This window comes from Bos indicus, chromosome 2, assembly GCF_029378745.1.
Source record: "Bos indicus isolate NIAB-ARS_2022 breed Sahiwal x Tharparkar chromosome 2, NIAB-ARS_B.indTharparkar_mat_pri_1.0, whole genome shotgun sequence".
NCBI classification, from domain to species: Eukaryota; Metazoa; Chordata; class Mammalia; order Artiodactyla; family Bovidae; genus Bos; species Bos indicus.
The window spans coordinates 132,005,448-132,024,026 of record NC_091761.1 but is presented as its reverse complement, the minus strand read 5'-3'; the positions used below and the strand labels follow the sequence as shown (position 1 = coordinate 132,024,026).

The window sequence follows — 18,579 nt, the reverse complement described above, 5'->3', positions numbered from 1 at the left end:
AAATAAAAATAAAATATAGGAAGACATTAAGCACGTAAAAGTGACTGGAACTGACAGTCATCCCGAAATGAGTACTAATTACCCCCTTGGTGTGATCATCCTTCCAGACTTCTATGAGTATCTATATGTAGAGAAATCAAAAGATAGATCATTTTGCGTGAATTGAATCATATCAATATGTGCTATATCTTACAAACTCTGGGTGTGGGAAATATGTTTCCACTGTTCATTTTAATAGTAACAATTCCAGTGGTAAAGAAGCTGTTGGCTAATGCAGGAGATGCAAGAGACGGGGGTTCAATCCTTGGGTCAGGAAGATCCACCGACTCCAGTATTCTTGCCTGGGAAATTCCATGGACAGAGGAGCCTCGTGGGCTACAGTCCATGGGGTCACAAAGAGTCAGACATGACTAAGCACATGGCAGGGAGCAATCATCATAACAGCCAATTAGACAGTGTTCCAAGCACTTTATATATATTAAATCATTTAGTCCTCAAACAGCTCTGCAGAGAAGATACCATTACCCTCGTTTTACAGATGCAGAAGCAGAGGCAAAGGGGGTGAGTCATGTCCACAGTCACGCAGCACAAAGGGCAGTCAGGCTTTAACTCGCAGCGACCCGGTTTCAGAGTCTGCACCCTCTGCGATCCCACTCCACTGCCTCTTAAGGTTTATCTCAACCTATTTAACCAGCCCCCAGGTTTGATCCCTGGGTCAGGAAGATCCCCTGGAGAAGGGAATGGCAACCCACTCCAGTATTCTGGCCTGGAGAATTCCATGGACAGAGGAGCCTGGCGGGCTACCATGGGGTCACAAACAGTCAGACACGACTGTGCGACTAACACTATTATTATTAAACCGTCTGTTTGTTCCCCCTTTTGATTATTGTAAATTATGCTGCAAAGGACATCTTTGTACATGGTCTGGTTATCTCCTCAGGGTTAATTGACATTCAGAATTAAGATTGCATATCAAAGGATTGGCCCTTTAAAAAAAAACAAAATCTTTTGGCCCGTCAACCAGGGATCAAACCCATGCCCCCTACAGTGGAAGCATGGATTCTTAACCACTGAACCACCAGGGAAGTCCTGACTCATCTTAAATTGTTGTAACGTAAGCTATCAAACTAGCCCTGCCTTCAGAGGTTATCCTGTGTTATCCACTCTCGCCAACACTGAAAATTGTTTATCTTTCTAAACCTACAATCTGAGAGGGGAAGAAAGTATCTTTGGGGAATTTCTTTAGCTTCTTTGTTGAAAACCTATGAAAACATAGGTTTATAAACTCTATGTACTTTTTCTTTCCTAAATTTCATTTTCTGTCCCTTGCAGCAGCTTTTTCTTTTTAAAGCAGACCTCTTGACAGAATTGTATTTGGAAATAAAATACGCCTTTTCTCATTCCTCTTGCCCCTCTGCCCTACTTTCTAAAAATCTACGGCACCAAAATTTTCATTATTCCACTCCCTCTCTCTCTGCCTCACCTCCTCTGATTTCAGATTCTGACCAGCTGCCCAAGCTGTCACTCCACTGGCCTTCTCACCCACTGGGCACTGTCACCCTGAATGATGCTCACCCCCTCCCACTCGTCTCTGATCATTTTAGCCCCTGTAGCTGAAAAAACAGTCTGGAAGTTTTAGGGACCAGGCCTGTGTCTTAACTGAAGTCTCATAGCCCCCTGAGGTCTGGATCAACACTTCCCAAAGTGTGTTCTAGCAGACTGGAACCCCAGTTTCATGTCCTGTTAATGGCCATTCAGCACACAAAAAAACAGGAAATACCAGATTGGGGGAAAACATTTCCCAAGCACTGGATTAAATAAAGCTCAAAAGCTTTCTTTACTGTAGGACTTCTCAGAGCCTTCAGGGTGCTAGTATACATCAAGAGGCCCAGAGAATGGACTACAGGACGAGTTCAGTTCAGTCACTCGGTCATGTCCAACTCTTTCCCATGGACTGCAGCACGCCAGGCTTCCCTGTCCATCACCAACTCCCAGAGCCTGCTCAAACTCATGTCCATTGAGTCGATGATGCCATCCAACCATCTCATCCTCTAGTGTCCCCTTCTCCTCCTGCCTTCAATCTTTCCCAGCATCAGAGTCTTTTCTAAGGAATCAGTTCTTCACATCAGGTGGCCAAAGGATTGGAGCTTCAGCTTCAGCATCAGTCCTTCCAATGAATATTCAGGACTGATTTCCTTTAGGATGGACTGATTGGATCTTCTTGCAGTCCAAAGGACTCTCAAGAGTCTTCTCCAACACCACACTTTAAAAGCATCAATTCTTTGGCATTCAGCTTTCTTTATAGTCCAACTCTCACATCCATATATGACTACTGGAAAAACCATAGCTTTGACTAGACAGATCTTTGTTGGCAAAGTAATGTCTCTGCTTTTTAATATGCTGTCTAGGTTGGTCATAGCTTTTCTTCCAAGGAGCAAGTGTCCTTTAATTTCATGGCTGCAATCCCCATCTGCAGTGATTTTGGAGCCTAAGAAAATTAAGTCTCTCACTGTTTCCCCTTCTATTTGCCATGAAGTGATGGGACTGGATGTCATGATCTTCATTTTTTGAATATTGAGTTTTAAGCCAGCTTTTTCACTCCTCTTTCACTTTCATCAAAACACTCTTTTGTTCCTTTTTGCTTTCTGCCATAAGGTTGGTGTCATCTGCATATCCGAGGTTATTGATATTTCTCCCCTCAATCTTGATTCCAGCTTGTGCTTCATCCAGCCTCGCATTTTGCATAGAAGTTAAATAAGCAGAGTAATAATATACAGCCTTGTCATACTCCTTTCCCAATTTGGAACCAGTCCATTGTTCCATGTCCAATACTAACTGTTGCTTCTTGACCTGCATACAGATTTCTCAGGAGGCAGGTCAGGTGGTCTGGTATTCCCATCTCTTTAAGAATTTTCCACAGCTTGTTGTGATCCACACAGTCAAAGGCTTTGCCATAGTCAATAAAGCTTCCCTAGTGGCTCTGATGGTGAAAAGTCTGCCTCCAATGTGGGAGACCTCAGTTTGATCCCTGAGTTGGGAAGATCCCCTGGAGAAGGGAATGGCAACCCACCCCGATACTCTTGCCTGGAAAATCCCATGGACAGAGGAGCATGGTGGGCTGCAATCCATGGGGTTGCAAAGAGTCAGACACAACTGAGCAATTAACAGTATGAAATGTCTTCAAAATTTATTCTTCGGTAGAACTCTTCACTTTTAGGAACAACTTACAAATTAGTTTTCTCCAAGAACGGAGTTCCCCAGAACGCACTGTTGGGTGTTGTAGCTTCATCTCTGATGGTGATGCTCTGGGACGTTCTGGTGATGCTCTGGGGAGGCGGAAACTGGGACCTCAGTTTCTGAGGTGGCAGACTGGGAGGAAGGGAAATGGGGTGCTTCTGAGAAAACCAACCTTTTCTAACTAACACTGTGCTTTCTGAACATTATCTCAGCAATACTACTTACCTGGCAAGGTGAGTATTATTATCCCCATTTTCCAGGTAAAGACACTGAGGCTCAGAGTGGTCAGCGCTCCACCCAGCTAGTAAGAGATGGGGCTGGGGTTCAAGCCGAGGTCATTCTGGCTCCAAATCTCACAGTCTTGCCTTCTGCAATGCCTTCCTCCTTTTAGATAATTGACAGGCTGAAGCTAGAACCATTCCTGCCAGCCTTGAACGTGTCGGTCGCTCAGTCATGTCTGACTTTTTGAGACCCCCGTGGACTGTAGTCCGCCAGGCTCCTCTGTCCATGGGATTTTCCAGGCAAGAATACTGGAAAGGGTTGCCATTTCCTCCTCCAGGGGATCTTCCCGACCCAGGGACCAAGCCCGGGTCTCCTACATTGCAGGCAGATTCTTTCCCATCTGGCCCACCAGGGAGACCCTGGGGACAAGGCAAAAGCCTAGCACAGTTGTACCCACCTGACCACCTTCTCCTCGTCCTCGTGAAGGTGCTGCGTTGCGGATGGTCAGCTCTCGGGTCCTGACTCGACAGTGGAAGGGCACTTCTGGATTCGGGCGGTCCCAGACCATGCTCGGAGAAGACTCAGCTGCAGGGGACAGCAAATATCAGAATCTAAGTAAGAACTGCCTCAGTGTGTTCTGGAGTCTGGGCCTCTGGGTTCCTGCACTCTTGTGTCCGAAGCCATGACTGATTCTCTCTGAATCTCCAGTCCGGGCCTTACAGAGCCAGAGCCAGAGCAAGGTCAGGCTTCCTGAATTCTCTGAGGCCTGAGACAGGCAGAGGGGCTGAGCATGGCCCAGGTATGCCGCCAGGACCAGAGAGCAGACTGGCCTCCCTGCCCACATGCCCACACCACACCCCAGCTCTCCCTTTACAAGGTCCAGTGACCCCAGGCTGTTCCCTGCTTCCAACGTCCGAGTCCTCCCAGGCACTGAATGTCAGGAAACCTAAAAGTCCAGGGAAAAGGCAGCTCCATCTGTTCGGGTCCCACCGTCTGCTTACTCTAGGATTCCCCAAAGCTTCCTCTCGACCGTCACCAAATTCCATTGTGCCTGAAGCTTGGGTCCCTGAAGATCCACGATTTGGTCATTTGGCGACCTTGCTCACATTCACAGGACAGCCTGTGTCCTGGAAGTCTGCGTGTCTTTCTGTCCTGCTACAGACAGCCTGACCGCTGCACCCATCCCAGCCCCTTCGTCCGTGCCCTCACGTGTACCCTGAGCATCTCCTGCCTTCCTCTGCGTGTGGAAAGGGCATCAGAGTCCCACCTGGCTGCCAGCCCCAACATCCAGACAACAGCCCTATTGTACCTGAGGGATTAGAAAGTACTCACGGACACTGATGGGTTCAAAAAGGAATAGTGTGAGAGGGGGTGAAAATCCGAGCATTTCCTCAGAGATTAAGGAGTTTTGCCCACTCCTTGGTTCCTCAGAGCCTCCAAGGGGAACCTGCTCTACCCCTGAGTCAAGCTGGGCTCCCAGTCTAGAAGAAACTTCTGGTCTACCCTTTCCATCCTCTGTAGCTCAGCTCTTGGTGGCCCATGACTCCCATCAAAATCACAAATCCCTCCTTTTCTAATTGTCTCCTAATTCATACCCGGTGTGCATGACTGCTAAACTCTTTGTGTACCCCAGGCCCTTCCCTCCCTTTCCTTCCCCAAGGAGGGAATGCCTAACACTGACAGAGGGTTTTCTAGGTGCTCAGCACTACTCTCATTATCCATGACTCTTCACCCCCATCTGAGAGAGTTTCTTTCATTTTCCACATTAAGAGATGAGGAAAGTGAGGCTCAGAGGGGATAAGTGGCTTACACGAGGGCACGCAGCAGAGGCACAGTAGAGCCAAGATGCGAACAAGCCCTGTCGGCTCCAGAGCCCATGAGATTGATTAACCACCATGTTCTGGTTGCTTCAGTCATTCAGCCACTGGTTCACTTTTGTGCTCACCTTACCCCACCCCACACAGGCACCCAGCAGTAGACAGAGCTTCTGGCCCTCAAAGAGCTGCTAACAGTCTCAGAGGGGAGACAGAGGCTCAGCATAACATTTCTGTGTGTGAAGTTTTTCCCATAATTTCGATCATTCCTGAACAGTACATTGCCCATCACTCTCCAGCTGTTAAATAATAATCATAAGAATAATCACCACAGTACACATATGTGTAATTATTATCCCCATTTTACAGATGGGGAAACTGAGGCTCAGAGCCCTCTGACAAGTCAGTGCCACGTTCTGGTGCCTCGTGGAGAACTGACATGAACCTACCCCTCCCCCCACCACCTCCAACCACCACGTTCAGGCCTCTAACATGCTCCCACTACCCTGCTGAGTGCATAGCTCGGAGCTTTGCAGATTACATACCACAGGCCAGGCACTGAGCACTATCTGTGTATTATCTCATCTAATCCTTACAACACCACCAAGCAGTACTATTAGCTCTGGTTTGCAATCGAAGCTTATAAAGGAAGTAACTTTCCCTGGGGTCACACAGCTATCCATTGGGACGGCTGGGATTTGAACCCAGACGTGTCCAACTCTTGTGGTGGAGCCGTGGCGGTGTCTCTGGGAGGTGAAGACCCATCCAAGCAGGGACAGGAACCTGGACATTGCTCTCCCCTGCCCCTCTAGGTACCGTGAATTCAGACCAGCATCCTCCTGGGGGGTCTGGGAGGTGCGAAGGGGAGGGCCGGGTAGCTCAGGCCTCACTGGCTCCCTCTGTTGTAGACGTGGAGGAAAGCACCCTGACGCCCTTCAGTGAGAGCATGGCCCGTGAGAAGTACGCTACTCTTGAAGGTGAGCGCAGTCTGCCAGTGCTCCTGTTTTTCATTTTGATATTTTTTTACTTATTTGGCTGTGCCGGGTCTTAGCTGCAGGACCTGGAATCTTCAATCGTCACAGCATGTGAACACTTAGTCGCGGCCCATGGGATCTAGTTCCCCGACCAAGGATGGAACCCAGGGCCCCTTGCATTGGGAGTGCAGAGTCTTAGCCACTGGACCACCAGCAAAGTCCCTGCCAGCTCTCCCTTGAGTTAAAATAGTAATTGATCTTTGGGCCGAGAGAGTGTCTTAACCCAACAAAGTCCTTGGTGGTTCTTTTAGTCTCCAAACAGCTCCACGCATAATCAGATCAGATCAGATCAGTCGCTCAGTCGTGTCTGACTCTTTGCAACCCCATGAACCGCAGCACACCAGGCCTCCCTGTCCATCACCAACTCCCGCAGTTCACTTAGACTCACGTCCATCGAGTCAGTGATGCCATCCAGCCATCTCATCCTCTGTCGTCCCCTTCTCCTCCTGCCCCCAATCCCTCCCAGCATCAGAGTCTTTTCCAATGAGTCAACTCTTCGCATGAGGTGGCCAAAGTACTGGAGTTTCAGCTTTAGCATCATTCCTTCCAAAGAAATCCCAGGGCTGATCTCCTTCAGAATGGACTGGTTGGATCTCCTTGCAGTCCAAGGGACTCTCAAGAGTCTTCTCCAACACCACAGTTCAAAAGCATCAATTCTTTGGCACTCAGCTTTCTTCACAGTCCAACTCTCACATCCATACATGACCACAGGAAAAACCATAGCCTTGACTAGATGACCCTTTGTTGGCAAAGTAATGTCTCTGCTTTTGAATATGCTATCTAGGTTGGTCATAACTTTCCTTCCAAGGAGTAAGTGTCTTTTAATTTCATGGCTGCAATCACCATCTGCAGTGATTTTGGAGCCCAAAAAAATAAAGTCTGACACTGTTTCCCCATCTATTAACCATGAAGTGATGGGACCAGATGCCATGATCTTCGTTTTCTGAATGTTGAGCTTTAAGCCAACTTTTACACTCTCCACTTTCACTTTCATCAAGAGGCTTTTTAGTTCCTCTTCACTTTCTGCCCTAAGGGTGGTGTCATCTGCATATCTGAGGTTATTGATATTTCTCCTGGCAATCTTGATTCCAGCTTGTGCTTCTTCCAGTCCAGCGTTTCTCATGATGTACTCTGCATATAAATTAAATAAACAGGGTGACAATATACAGCCTTGACAGACTCCTTTTCCTATTTGGAATTAAAGCTTTAAAGGAAGGAGACTGAGATTCAGAGCAGGTGAAATGACTTGCCCAAGGTCACACAGCAAGTTGGTGACAGAGCTAGGCCAGGAATCAGGCATCCCAATTCCCAGCTGAAGGACCAATTCCCACCTCCCTTTGCCCAGAATCTTCTATCAGTGTGCCCACAGAAGAAAGTCAGTGTCCCTGCTTGGGGCTGAGGGGGATTGGGCTGCAGCTGTCACTGTCCCCACAGGGAAACTTCCAGAAAATGCAAGGGCTGCCAGCCAAGGGGACTTGGAGGGCTGCTTCTTTCCCCAGGAACCCACATCTTTCACCCCTCCCCACACCCCCTGGCTCAGAAACAGCCTCATCATTAGCTTGGATCCGTAGGCATACAGGCAAGCCCCCTGCCCCTCTCTGGGACTGTTTCCCCAGCGGGGTGGTGAGCAGTGGGACAAGGTCATCTCTCAGGTCCTAACTTGCACTCTATGGCTCTCCAGGTCCCCTGCGAGGTTTGGCCACCAACACCGTTTCTTCCTTGAAGGCCTCAGACACTCTCTTTGGATCCAGGTACGTGGGGATTTCCACTGGGGGATCCCTCTACTGCCATCCATTTTCAGGGCACTGCCCCTGGCTTGGGGGCCAGAGGTAGGCCCAGCCTGACAGCTGCACAAACGTGAACACTTTGAAGGTGGCAGGAAGGACCCTTGCCCAGAGACAGCATCGTCTTCAGGTGTCACACTGCTGAAACCTCCCCCCGCCCCACATCCCCTTCCCACACCTCCACGGTCTCTTTACAAGTGCAGGTCCCCCCGGGAGGGCTGGCACATGACTGTCTGACACTGGGCTGACCAAGAACATGGTGTCAAAAGAGGGTCCCGGGATGGGATGGAGGGTCAAGAGAGAGGTGTGCGTGCACTCTGTCGTGTCTGACTCTTTGCGACCCCATGAGCTGACGCCCACCAGGCTCCCCTGTCCATGAGGATTCTCCAGGCAGGAACACTGGAGTGGGTTGCCATTTCCTCCAGTAAAGGATCTTCCCCACCCAGGGATCGAAACCGCGTCTCACGATCCTGCATTGGCAGGCAGGTTCTCTACCACTTGTGCTACCAGGTGGGAAGCCCTCGCGTGGGAGGGGACAGATGGATACCTGTGGCTAATTCATGTTGACCTGTGGCAGAAACAAGCACAGCATTGTAGAGCAATTATCCTCCAATTAAAAACTTTTTTTTTTTTAAATAAAGAGGGTCCTAAAAAGAGTACTACCTCGCCCCTCACTCGAGCTGCTGCTCGAGTGAGTGCCTTGGGGAGACACACTCCCTGGGCCTCAGTTTCCCCCGCTGTCCAAGGAGGAGATCATCTGTCAGACCCCTTCTGGCCGGGACTTTCAGAGGCTGTCGAGGGGCCTCTGGGAAGTGGGGGGTGGACCAGGGACACCCCTGGGATGGCGGTGGTCACTCCTCCTCGGTTCTGCCCACACAGGCTGAGTCTCAACAAGTCTAGGCTGTTGACAAGAGCAGCCAAGGGCTTCCTGGGCAAACCGCTGACCAAGACTCCAGACTCAGCCCAGGGGAACCAGAGCTCCGACTACATCCCGCTGGTGAGTGCCCTAGACCCCAGGCCTCAGCCCCACACGCAGCAGAGGGGCCACACTGGTGCCATGTGTGTGTCTGTTTTTCAATACATAAAAACAAAGCCTTGAAATGAGTCACCAGCAAGTGAAAAGAACACCCTGGGGACGTGTACTGTGTTTAGCAAGTGGCTCTGCAGACACGCCAGCCTGCGGGGCAGGGTGAGGAGCCCCAGCCAGGAATGAGTGTCTCTGAACTGAGGAGCAAGGGGGCCTGGTCTTGCCACATCTGGGGCTCAGCAAAGTTGGGGAAAGAAGATGCTGGAAGGATGGACAGGGTAGGAGCTTCCCTGCCCTGTCCCAGCCCCTGAACACCCAAGTGCTTACGGTCACTTGGAGTCTCCAAACACCCCGGACAACAGAGCAGGAGGCATGTAGTCACAAGAGTCTGTTGAGTCAGGCACGGTGCTAGACCCTGGGAGATGACCTTGGACCAGGTGAGTGTTGTCTCTGAGCTCCAGTCGCTCAGTGTCCAGTGGGGACACCTCAAAGGAACCAGGCAGCTCTGATCGCCAGGTGCTGTGATGGGAGAAACCAGGTTTGGTGGGGGAGAATGAGGGAAGGGTTGGGAAGATCCCCTGGAGAAGGAAATGGCAATCCACTCCAGTACTATTGCCTGAAAAATCCCATGGACAGAGGAGTCTGGTAGGCTACAGTCTATGGGGTCGAAAAGAGTCGGACACGACTGAGCGACTTCACTCACTAATGAGGGAAGGAGGAGACACCAACTCCAGGCTTGAGGATGGGGAGACATGAGGCATGGCTTCTGGAAGGATGCGAATGGTTAAGCCAAGACCTAAAGGGCGAGGAGTTGTGGCGACAGTTTACAGAGGCGAGAGAGCACCTGGGGGCTAGAGAACAGCGGGGAGGGGAAAGAGTCAAGCACAAACCAGAGCTCTGGGGATTATAGCTTGGATTTATCCCAGAAGAAAATTGAAACTACTGAGTGGATGGCCTCCAAAGAGTGACGTGCCCTATGCCTTGCAGAGACCCCTCAGGACACGGAAAGGATGGGGGGAGGTGGGGGGACAGGGAAGGTAAGGAGGGTTAGGGATAATGTGAAGTGGCAGATGGCGGATTGCAGAGCTGACTAGAGAGTGGGCTCACTGGGACTCAGAAACCAGTGGAGGCAGAGGGAGGAAGCAGGTGGTGAGCTGCCTGGACCACAGTGGATGGTCCCAGGGGCTGAGGTGGGTCCAGCTGCCCAGGACAAGAGGCAGGTTTAGAGTGAAGACGTTGAGCTGCACTTGGAAGAGCCATCAGTGTGAGCACCAGTGGGATAAGGTGCGGCGATGCTCAGCTGGTCTGGGGGTCCCACAAATCCCACGGGTGGGCAGGGCGAGCTGGCTGGGGGAGGTGAAACGGGTGTGCTTGTGTGCCCAGGCTTGGCCGTGGCCTGGGGCTCTGTGGGCTGAAAAGCGTGATGCCCACTGAGGGGCTTCCCCTCACACACACACAGGTGTCTCTGCAGCTGGCTTCCGGGGCCTTCCTGCTCAACCAAGCCTTCTGTGAGGCCATCCGCGTCCCCATGGAGAAGCTCAAGTGGACCTCGCCCTTCACCTGCCACCGGGTGTCACTCACCACCCGCCAGCCCCCCAGTCCCCAGCCGTGCACCAGCCCCGCGCCCCTGCACCCCTCCCGCGACGGCCTTTCCCAGGAGCCGCTGGCCGAGGGCAGGCCGGGCCAGGAGCCCAGGGCCGTGGTGGAGCACATGGGGAAGATGTGGGCCACCGTGGTGGCGCTGGCGTGGCTGGAGCACAGCTCTGCCTCCTACTTCGTCGAGTGGGAGCTGGTGGCTGCCAAGGCCAGCTCATGGCTGGAACAGCAGGAGGTACCTGAGGGCCGCACGCAGGGCACACTCAAGGCTGCCGCCCGCCAGCTGTTCGTACTCCTGCGGCACTGGGACGAGAACCTGGAGTTCAATATGCTCTGCTATAACCCGAATTATGTGTAGGGGGGCGGTGGGGAGGCTGGGGAGGCGTGGGAGAGTGAGGAGAACCCCGTGGGCCTTGTAAGCGGCACTCTTGAAAACTATAGCCAATATACTGTTGCTAGAAAGAGTCCTAGACTGGCAATCAGGAGGCCTGAATTCAACACCAACTTTGCTACCACCTACCTGTGCGACTTTAGGCCAGCCCCTGCCTCCTTTCTGGGCCTCAGTGTCCCCACCCGTAAAAGAAATGTGTGAGGTGAGAGAGTTGGACTAGGTCTCGAGAATGTCCAGATTCCTTTCTGCCTGGACTTCTGGGGAGCCACGGAACTGACTGCCACTGGGGGTTGGAGAAATATACAGTTTAAATCTCAGTTCTCTCTGGAGGAGGAGCACATGGGCAGACCACCCCCCACCCCGACCCAGATAAAGGATGGATGAACAGACCCCAAAGCTGAAAGTAACCAGACCTGCAAGCTTGCATCTAGGCAGGGGGAGACCACCTCCGCCAGTTGCATTCTGGGACAGGCCCTTGACTCCACGGTGACAGTCCAGGACCCTAAATCCCACCCACAAACTGCCTGGAGAACCATCCTCCCCAGCACTTTACGACAGTCACCTGGGGAACTTTTATTTTGGCTTGGAAGCCCTTCCTATATTTCAGTGTTGGTTTGCAGATTGTGATTTCCTATTCAAAAAGAGGACTAGGGAAGACTCCCTGCAAGGTGAGGTTTAGCATAAAGCCACATTCTGTGCAAAACCAGTCCCAAAAGAAGAGCCATGGTCACAGAAGTCAGTGGAGAAATGAGAGGACTCCTTAAGTAATTGATATACACTTTCCAGAATTACGTAATGCAAGCTCTATCCACTTGTCTTGAGGGGCTAGAGAGGCGCCCGGTGTTGGCTGCACTCTGGGATAGTGGAGGCCTTCTCTTGCCATAGCACACGGTGAGAGAAAGAAAGGGGCCTTCTTGGCAACAGAGCCCCATGCTTGGCTGCAGTGCATTTGGGGATGGTGGCTTCAGCTGGGGGCTGTGATTTAGTCAATGAAGTGAAAGACTCTTGAAGCGTCAAAGCAGAGAGCCCCTGGGGACTTCCCTCTCTCAGGCCCGCCGTGTTGGGGACAGGTGTGTCCCAGCCTAGGATTCCCTCATGGCCGGTGCCCGGTCACCTCTGCCCTGCAGACTCCCTTGGGGTGGGTCTGGACCTCACCTGGGAAGTCCACCAGCTTGGGACCCCAGGCTGAGTCCACACCCTTGCCCACCCCGCTCCCCAAGGCCTTAATCTCTCCTCACCAGGTGGTCCCTTCTGGCCCAGGACCCTGGCATGAAGCCTGCCTCTGCCAGATGTCCCCTTCAGGGGGACCCCACGGATCAAACGCCTTCATGAAGCCCCAAGAAGACTCAGTGCCCGGTCTTCAAGGGGTGAGAGAGCGGGCGGGGTCAGCAGGACGCCCATCACACATGGAGAAAAGGCAGTCCGCTCAGGATGGGGCGTGCCATCCCCATGAATGGAACTACTGTCAGGCTGAGAGCTGAAACGCCTGGCACTAGTTTGGGCAAGTGGCTTCCCCTCTCGGGGTGCCCCGGAGCTGAGAAGCAGGGGCTTTCTCCTGCTCCAACAGTCCCGGATCCTCCATCTCTGAGATGGTGACCGCGGCGTGCTTGTCTGTGTGACCTTGAACAAGTCCCACATGCTTTCTAGGCCTCTCTCCCCCTCTACCATGACCAGCTTGGGACTGGGCTGTCCAACTTCCTGTGTTCGGCTGCTTCTGGGTCTCTAAGCTCAGTGCAGACAATGACCTGGGCTCAGGCGGTCCAGTACCTGCCCAGTACGAAACCAGTGCTGTAAGACTCCTCGAAGGAGGAACTGAGAAGCCCAGCAGGGTGGTGGGCATACCACCCCCTTCTCCAGGGAGCGGTTCCCCTACCCAGCACCCAAAGGTGCAGAGGAACAGATCCTCCTTGACTTCAGATAACCCAAGGGCTTTGGGGGACATCTGGATAAGAGACTTTGTTTAAAGAACTCTGGTGGTATTGACAGGACACGGGTCTCAGAAATCTGCCCCCAGGGTTGCCAAGCAAAGGACCAGAGGGACTAGTTCTAAGGAAGAGGGAAGCACCCTAGGTAAATAGTACAAAAGGTCTTGTGTAGATGAACCACTGCCCCTGTAATCAGGATTGATGTGGACTCATCTGGATTCTTTGTTAACCTGGCCCCTGCTTTCTAGGTCATGCATAAGGTCGTTTATGTCCTGCCTGGCTCAAGAATCAGGAGGATACAAATGCTTAATGGCACCGCTCAAAAGAATGCAGAGTTGAAAGCTGGGGAATTTAAGTGCCATTCTAAACTCCGCCGGTAGCGTGCTGTATGACTTCTGGCAAGTCGCCCACCTCCTCTGGGCCCCATTTCATCTTTTGCAGGAGGAGGAGGTGACGCTAGCTCAGCATTTCCAGCACTGTTTCTTGGTGGACAGGTGAGTCAGCCATTCATGAGAATCTGTCCAGCAGGCAAATATGCTGGGGAAACACTAAGGAAACAGATTTCCTGAAGTCAGGACAACCAGTCCCATGAATGCATACATACGCATCGTCCGTCTCCAGGAGGTGATGTGAGTCTCTCTCCCCAGGTTATTCAGTTGGGAACATGCTGCTAGATCTCCATTCAGGTTCTTCAGGCGCTGACATTCAAAAAGCCTTTCAGTTCAGTTCAGTCGCTCAGTCTTGTCTGACTCTTTGCGACCCCATGGACTGCAGCATGCCAGGCCTTCCTGTCCATCACCAACTTCCAGAGCTTGCTCATACTCATGTCCATCAAGTCGGTGATGCCATCCAACCATCTCATCCTCTGTCGACCCCTTCTTCTCCCGCCTTCAATCTTTCCCAGCATCAGGGTCTTTTCAAATGAGTCAGTTCTTCACATCAGGTGGCCAAAGTATTGGAATTTCAGCTTCAGCATCAGTCCTTCCAATGAATATTCAGGACTGATTTCCTTTAGGATGGACTGGTTGGATCTCCTTGCAGTCCATGGGACTCTCAAGAGTCTTCTCCAACACCACAGTTCAAAAGCATCAATTCTTTGGCACTCAGCTTTCTTTATAGTCCAACTCTCACATCCATACATGACTACTGGAAAAACCATAGCTCTGACTAGATGGACCTTTGTTGGCAAAGTAATGTCTCTATTTTTAATATTCTGTCTAAGTTGATCATAACTTTTTTTCCAAGGAGCAAGCGTCTTTTAATTTCATGGCTGCAGTCACCATAAAAAGCCTTTATTGAGAGCCTACTGTTTGCCAGACACACTGGGGCGGTGTGGTGTTCCTGTTCTTTTTGGAGGTTGGGGAGAAGCATTTGAAGGGTGTCTCCTCTGCACACATTTCCTCACTTCCTGGCAATCCAGGTGGGTGTGTCTTGACGGGCCACGCCCCCTCCCTGTGGTCCTGCCACCTGTGGGTGTGGCCTCAGGCCCCATCGGCCCTGAAGACGGCCCTAAACTTGCTTTTTCATTGGTGTGTGTGTGTGGGTAAAACTGACGGTAACAGCCCCCAGCTGTAACAGCTGGGGCCTCCTTGTCCCGGCCTCAAGGGCCCAACCTGCTGCTACACACAGAGGCAGAGCCCTCTCTCTGAGAACCCCTCATCCGAGGAAACCAACTCCAGATCCCAGGAAAACTGGGCCCCTCACGTAGGCAGACTTACACTGGACTTGGAGATAAGTAGCATCGGTTTCCAGCCAGCACTCATGCTTCCCAACCTGTCCCTTACCTGTGGACCAAACCAATGTCACCGACTGTGCTCTGCTACTGTGACTGATGAAAAGAGGACTTGATTCCCAAACTAGCTGCTGGTGGGTTTTCTTCCGCTTCTCAGATGTTTGAGAAAGCCAGGTTCCTCCTCCTTTCTTCCTGCTTTCGGAAAGTCCTCTGGAAGTTTCCTCTAAATCCTGACTTGCCCCAGGTTTTGTCCCTACCCTTATTTGGAGGGGTCTCCTGAGATCTGAGTGCAGCCTACCCCAGGGGACCAGCCACCCAGCTCACCTGCCTAGCTGGAACCTTCGTGACACTCTGGCAACTTCCACTGTGGGGTCCAAATACTGCCTCAAGATATTTGCATATTGGAATGTAGGTGGTCCCCAGACACAAATGCATTCTTCGCCCTTATGGTGGTGCCCTGGGGAGGGAAAGAGAAGGCAGCCGCTACCCCAGGAAGTAGGTTGTGTGTTCACTGCTATGGCATTTGGAAGATCTTTTTTTACCACCCCCCCCCACCAACCTAGCAGGGACTAGAGAAAACAAAAAAATGGGCACATGGCTCAGCTGTGCCACACTCTGCGGAGCCAGCGTAAAAATAACCAGGGCAGGGGCGGGTGCAGCACTTTGCAGCTGGATAGTCTGATCTACAGAGATCCACCCCAAGGTCAGAAACTTGGCAGCATCTCCCGGCCAGGCCTCCAGCCCCCACAATGGAGCTCCCTGACCCACGTGTTCACCCAGCCCCCAGCCTCTCCACAGCACTGCCTTCCAGGTGACCTGACAAAGTGGGATTTCTCCTGTTCATGCTGCAAATCTCCCTGGCTAGGAGCCAGCTGTCTGGAGCCTACAGCCGCTTCCCAAGGCCAAGCGCCTCGTCTCACTGCGGCTGAACACAGGTGCACTGCAGTCCAGTCACTAATCGCCCAGACGGCTTCAGCTCAAGTGGCATGGCCGGTGCTTGTCCCCCCGACCCCAGAGCCTCAAGTGCCTACCGCGCACCACCCCACCCCTGCCTGCTCACCTGTAATATCCCCACACTTCTCAATCTTGGACCACGTCTCACCTTTCTGCCTGGTAGCCAGTTCTGTAGACACTGTGGAATCCTGGACACCAGCGTCTAACGTCCACCAACAGTTAGTGCATCCCACCCTGGAGCTGTATGCCTGTGCCTGTTCCCAGCAGAATGGCTTCTTTGTATATTACACAGTGGCTACTGTTCTCTTAAAGGCTTTTAGCTCATAAAAACTGTTGACGATGTGACAAAAATTATACTCGAGTCTGCTCTTTTGTTCTCGAAGCTCACACTTGGCTTTCAAACTAGAATCGAGTGGTCTTTCCGCCTCAGTGTGCTTGCATCACTCTTGATGTGGGTTCTCTCTTGGGTGACCAACTGTCCCTCCAGGTTGCCTGGAACTTAGGAGTTGGTGGGGGGCGGGGGGGGCGGGGCTCCCAGGATGTGGGACTTTGAGTTTCAAAACTGTGACAATCCCAGGAAAATCAGGACAAGTTGGTCACTGTAGTTCCCCCAGATGCAGAGTCTGAGATGAGGATTCATTGTAAATAGTGTATTCGTGTGCTTCCAGGAACGTGAAGCACTTCACTTCCTAGGCACGTGAAGAATTAAAATAATAGTGCAGAGGACACCCATAGAAGGATTGGTGCTAACCAGCTTGTGACTCTGGGTGTGGACCCTCTTTTGTTCTCAGAGCTCATGCTTGGCTTTCAAACTAGGTTCAGTGACCTTTCTGCCTCACTTAGTACGGTTACATTTGTCTTGATCTGGGTTCTCTCTCTCGGATGACCAACTGTCCCCTAGGTTGCCTGGAACTTGGGCATGGGGTGGGAATCTTCCCAGGATGTGGGACTTTGAGTTTCAAACTCTCTAGGAAGGAGAGTGGATGCCCATCTCAGCGCTCACAGGGATGGAATGGGGGGCGGCGCACCAGCTCCACTCGGCCACTGCTTGAGGGTCCCTCCCAGGGACCTTCACCCCTCGGCATCCATGGCCAGCCACGGGTGCACTGGCCGAGCTGACTTCTGCAGCTAGAGAAAGCCACCTGGCAAAGGGCAGGTGCCGGCAGGGCTTCAGCCCTGGTGCGCCGAGCTGAACAGAGCTGAGAGGGTGCTGGCCCTGAGAGGTGCTGGTGACACCTGCTGTGGCCTCTCTGCCGAGCTGCTTCCATCTCTGCTTTTTCGCAGTGGTCACCAGTGATCCCACAAAATATGGTCCTTAGAGGGCCACCGTGTTGCCTGGGAAGCCACCCACACTGACCCCCGAGTCAGGACACTGAGGCTCCTTCGGAAGTCCTCTAGCAGCTGGCCTCGTTTCTTCAAAATCAGTCATCGCTTGGCAGAGTCCAGGGAGAACAGTTGATTAAAACAGGAACTCCCAATGGGCCAGAAGCAGCATGCCAACAGCCCCTCGTGGAAACAATTCCAGGAGCCAAGAGGCTGAGCTTAAACAGTCAGCCGAAACACTGTTCACGGGCAGCCCCCATGGGTGATTTCTCAACCAGGTTAATGGCTTTCACTGAGACAGACCAGCCCTTTTCTCCGATCACCACCACAGCTCCACGCTGCTGGAGGACGCACAGTCCTTTCAGACCTCACTGACTTAACACGAGCCAGGCACCATCTACCTTTGTAGGAAACTTGCAGTTGGCTGCTTGGTCCTCTTCACCCTGCAAAAGCCAGGTGTGTGTGTGAACATGCACGTCCTGCTGGGATGGTTGTACGGGTCTCCTGGTCCCTCCCACAGGGAAAGACATGTGCAGGGAAGCAGGGACTCAGGGTCTCCCCAGGAGCTCTGTATAAGGAGAGAATAAAGTGAACCTGTGGTCTCTGAGCCTCTGAAGTCCTCCGTCCCACTCCAAGGCACTGAGCTCCCTTGTGCTGTGTGCTAAGTTGCTTCAGTCGTGTCTGACTCTGCACCCCCATGGACCGTAGCCCACCGGCCTCCTCTGTCCATGGGATTCTCCAGGCAAGAATACTGCAGTGGGTTGCCATGCACTCCTCCAGGGGATCTTCCCAACCCCAGCATTGAATCCATGTCTCTGATGTCTCCTGCATTGGCAGGAGGGTTCTTTACCACTAGCGCCACCTGGGAAACCCCAAGGGGTTCCCACCAGGGAAACCACCTGAGCTCCTCTAGGCTCCATTCTCCTGAAACGGAGAGAAAACACTGAGTCCCAGCCTGGCTCTGCCAAGCTCTCTTGCTCTTCCATCCAGCACACTTGCTCTCATTCCCGTCTGAGTCCCCCTACCATCAGTCCCTCCTGGAAGCACCCCGACCACCCACCCAAAGTCCACCCACCCCAGATGCCAGGTTGGAGGAAGAAGGGGACACACGTCCCCTGGGATATAACGAGACATAGGGGATCTGCTGGGAGGGGATCCTCTCTCATGATCTGGGGTGGAGAAGGAGTCCTGGATACCCAGGGTGGTGGCCACCCCAGCTCCTGAACGCCCCCCTCCGAGATCTGGGGGACAAGGTACCCCGATGGCTCCTGCAGTCATCCCAAGCCAAACTAGCCTCTCCCTTCACTACTCGCAAGCCCCCAAGATCCTCCCAGACATGGACCCAGGGCCTGTCTGTCCTTCCTACCTGACTTCAGAATTTCTCCCCCAGAGCCGGAAACCAGGAGGCTGGCTGTCCAGCAGAGGGTGCTGTGGGCATGCACTGCCTTCCAGACCCCAGGCCTGCGGAGACATCTGGGAAAAGAGGAGCAGCAGGGATGAAGGGAGGCTTTAGAAGCTATTCCTGTCCCCTGCCAACAGT

The 18,579-nt window shown here is 52.4% G+C and overlaps 1 protein-coding gene across 7 annotated transcripts in view; it reads left to right on the top strand.

Moving 5' to 3' along the window:
* The window catches only part of VWA5B1 (von Willebrand factor A domain containing 5B1), an 82,140-nt gene extending 66,070 nt beyond the window's left edge, over positions 1–16,070 (top strand). For 6 of the 7 annotated variants that reach the window (XM_070777617.1, XM_070777613.1, XM_070777618.1 and 3 more), the window contains 5 exons: positions 3,946–4,074; positions 6,182–6,250; positions 7,989–8,058; positions 8,971–9,088; positions 10,578–16,070. In XM_070777617.1, the coding sequence (XP_070633718.1) occupies positions 3,946–4,074; positions 6,182–6,250; positions 7,989–8,058; positions 8,971–9,088; positions 10,578–11,072 (881 nt within the window). In that variant the 3' untranslated portion in view covers positions 11,073–16,070. The remainder of the gene's footprint in view (positions 1–3,945; positions 4,075–6,181; positions 6,251–7,988; positions 8,059–8,970; positions 9,089–10,577) is intronic. The other variant, XM_070777623.1, reaches the window with a different exon arrangement.
* Positions 16,071–18,579: the final 2,509 nt, after the last annotated feature.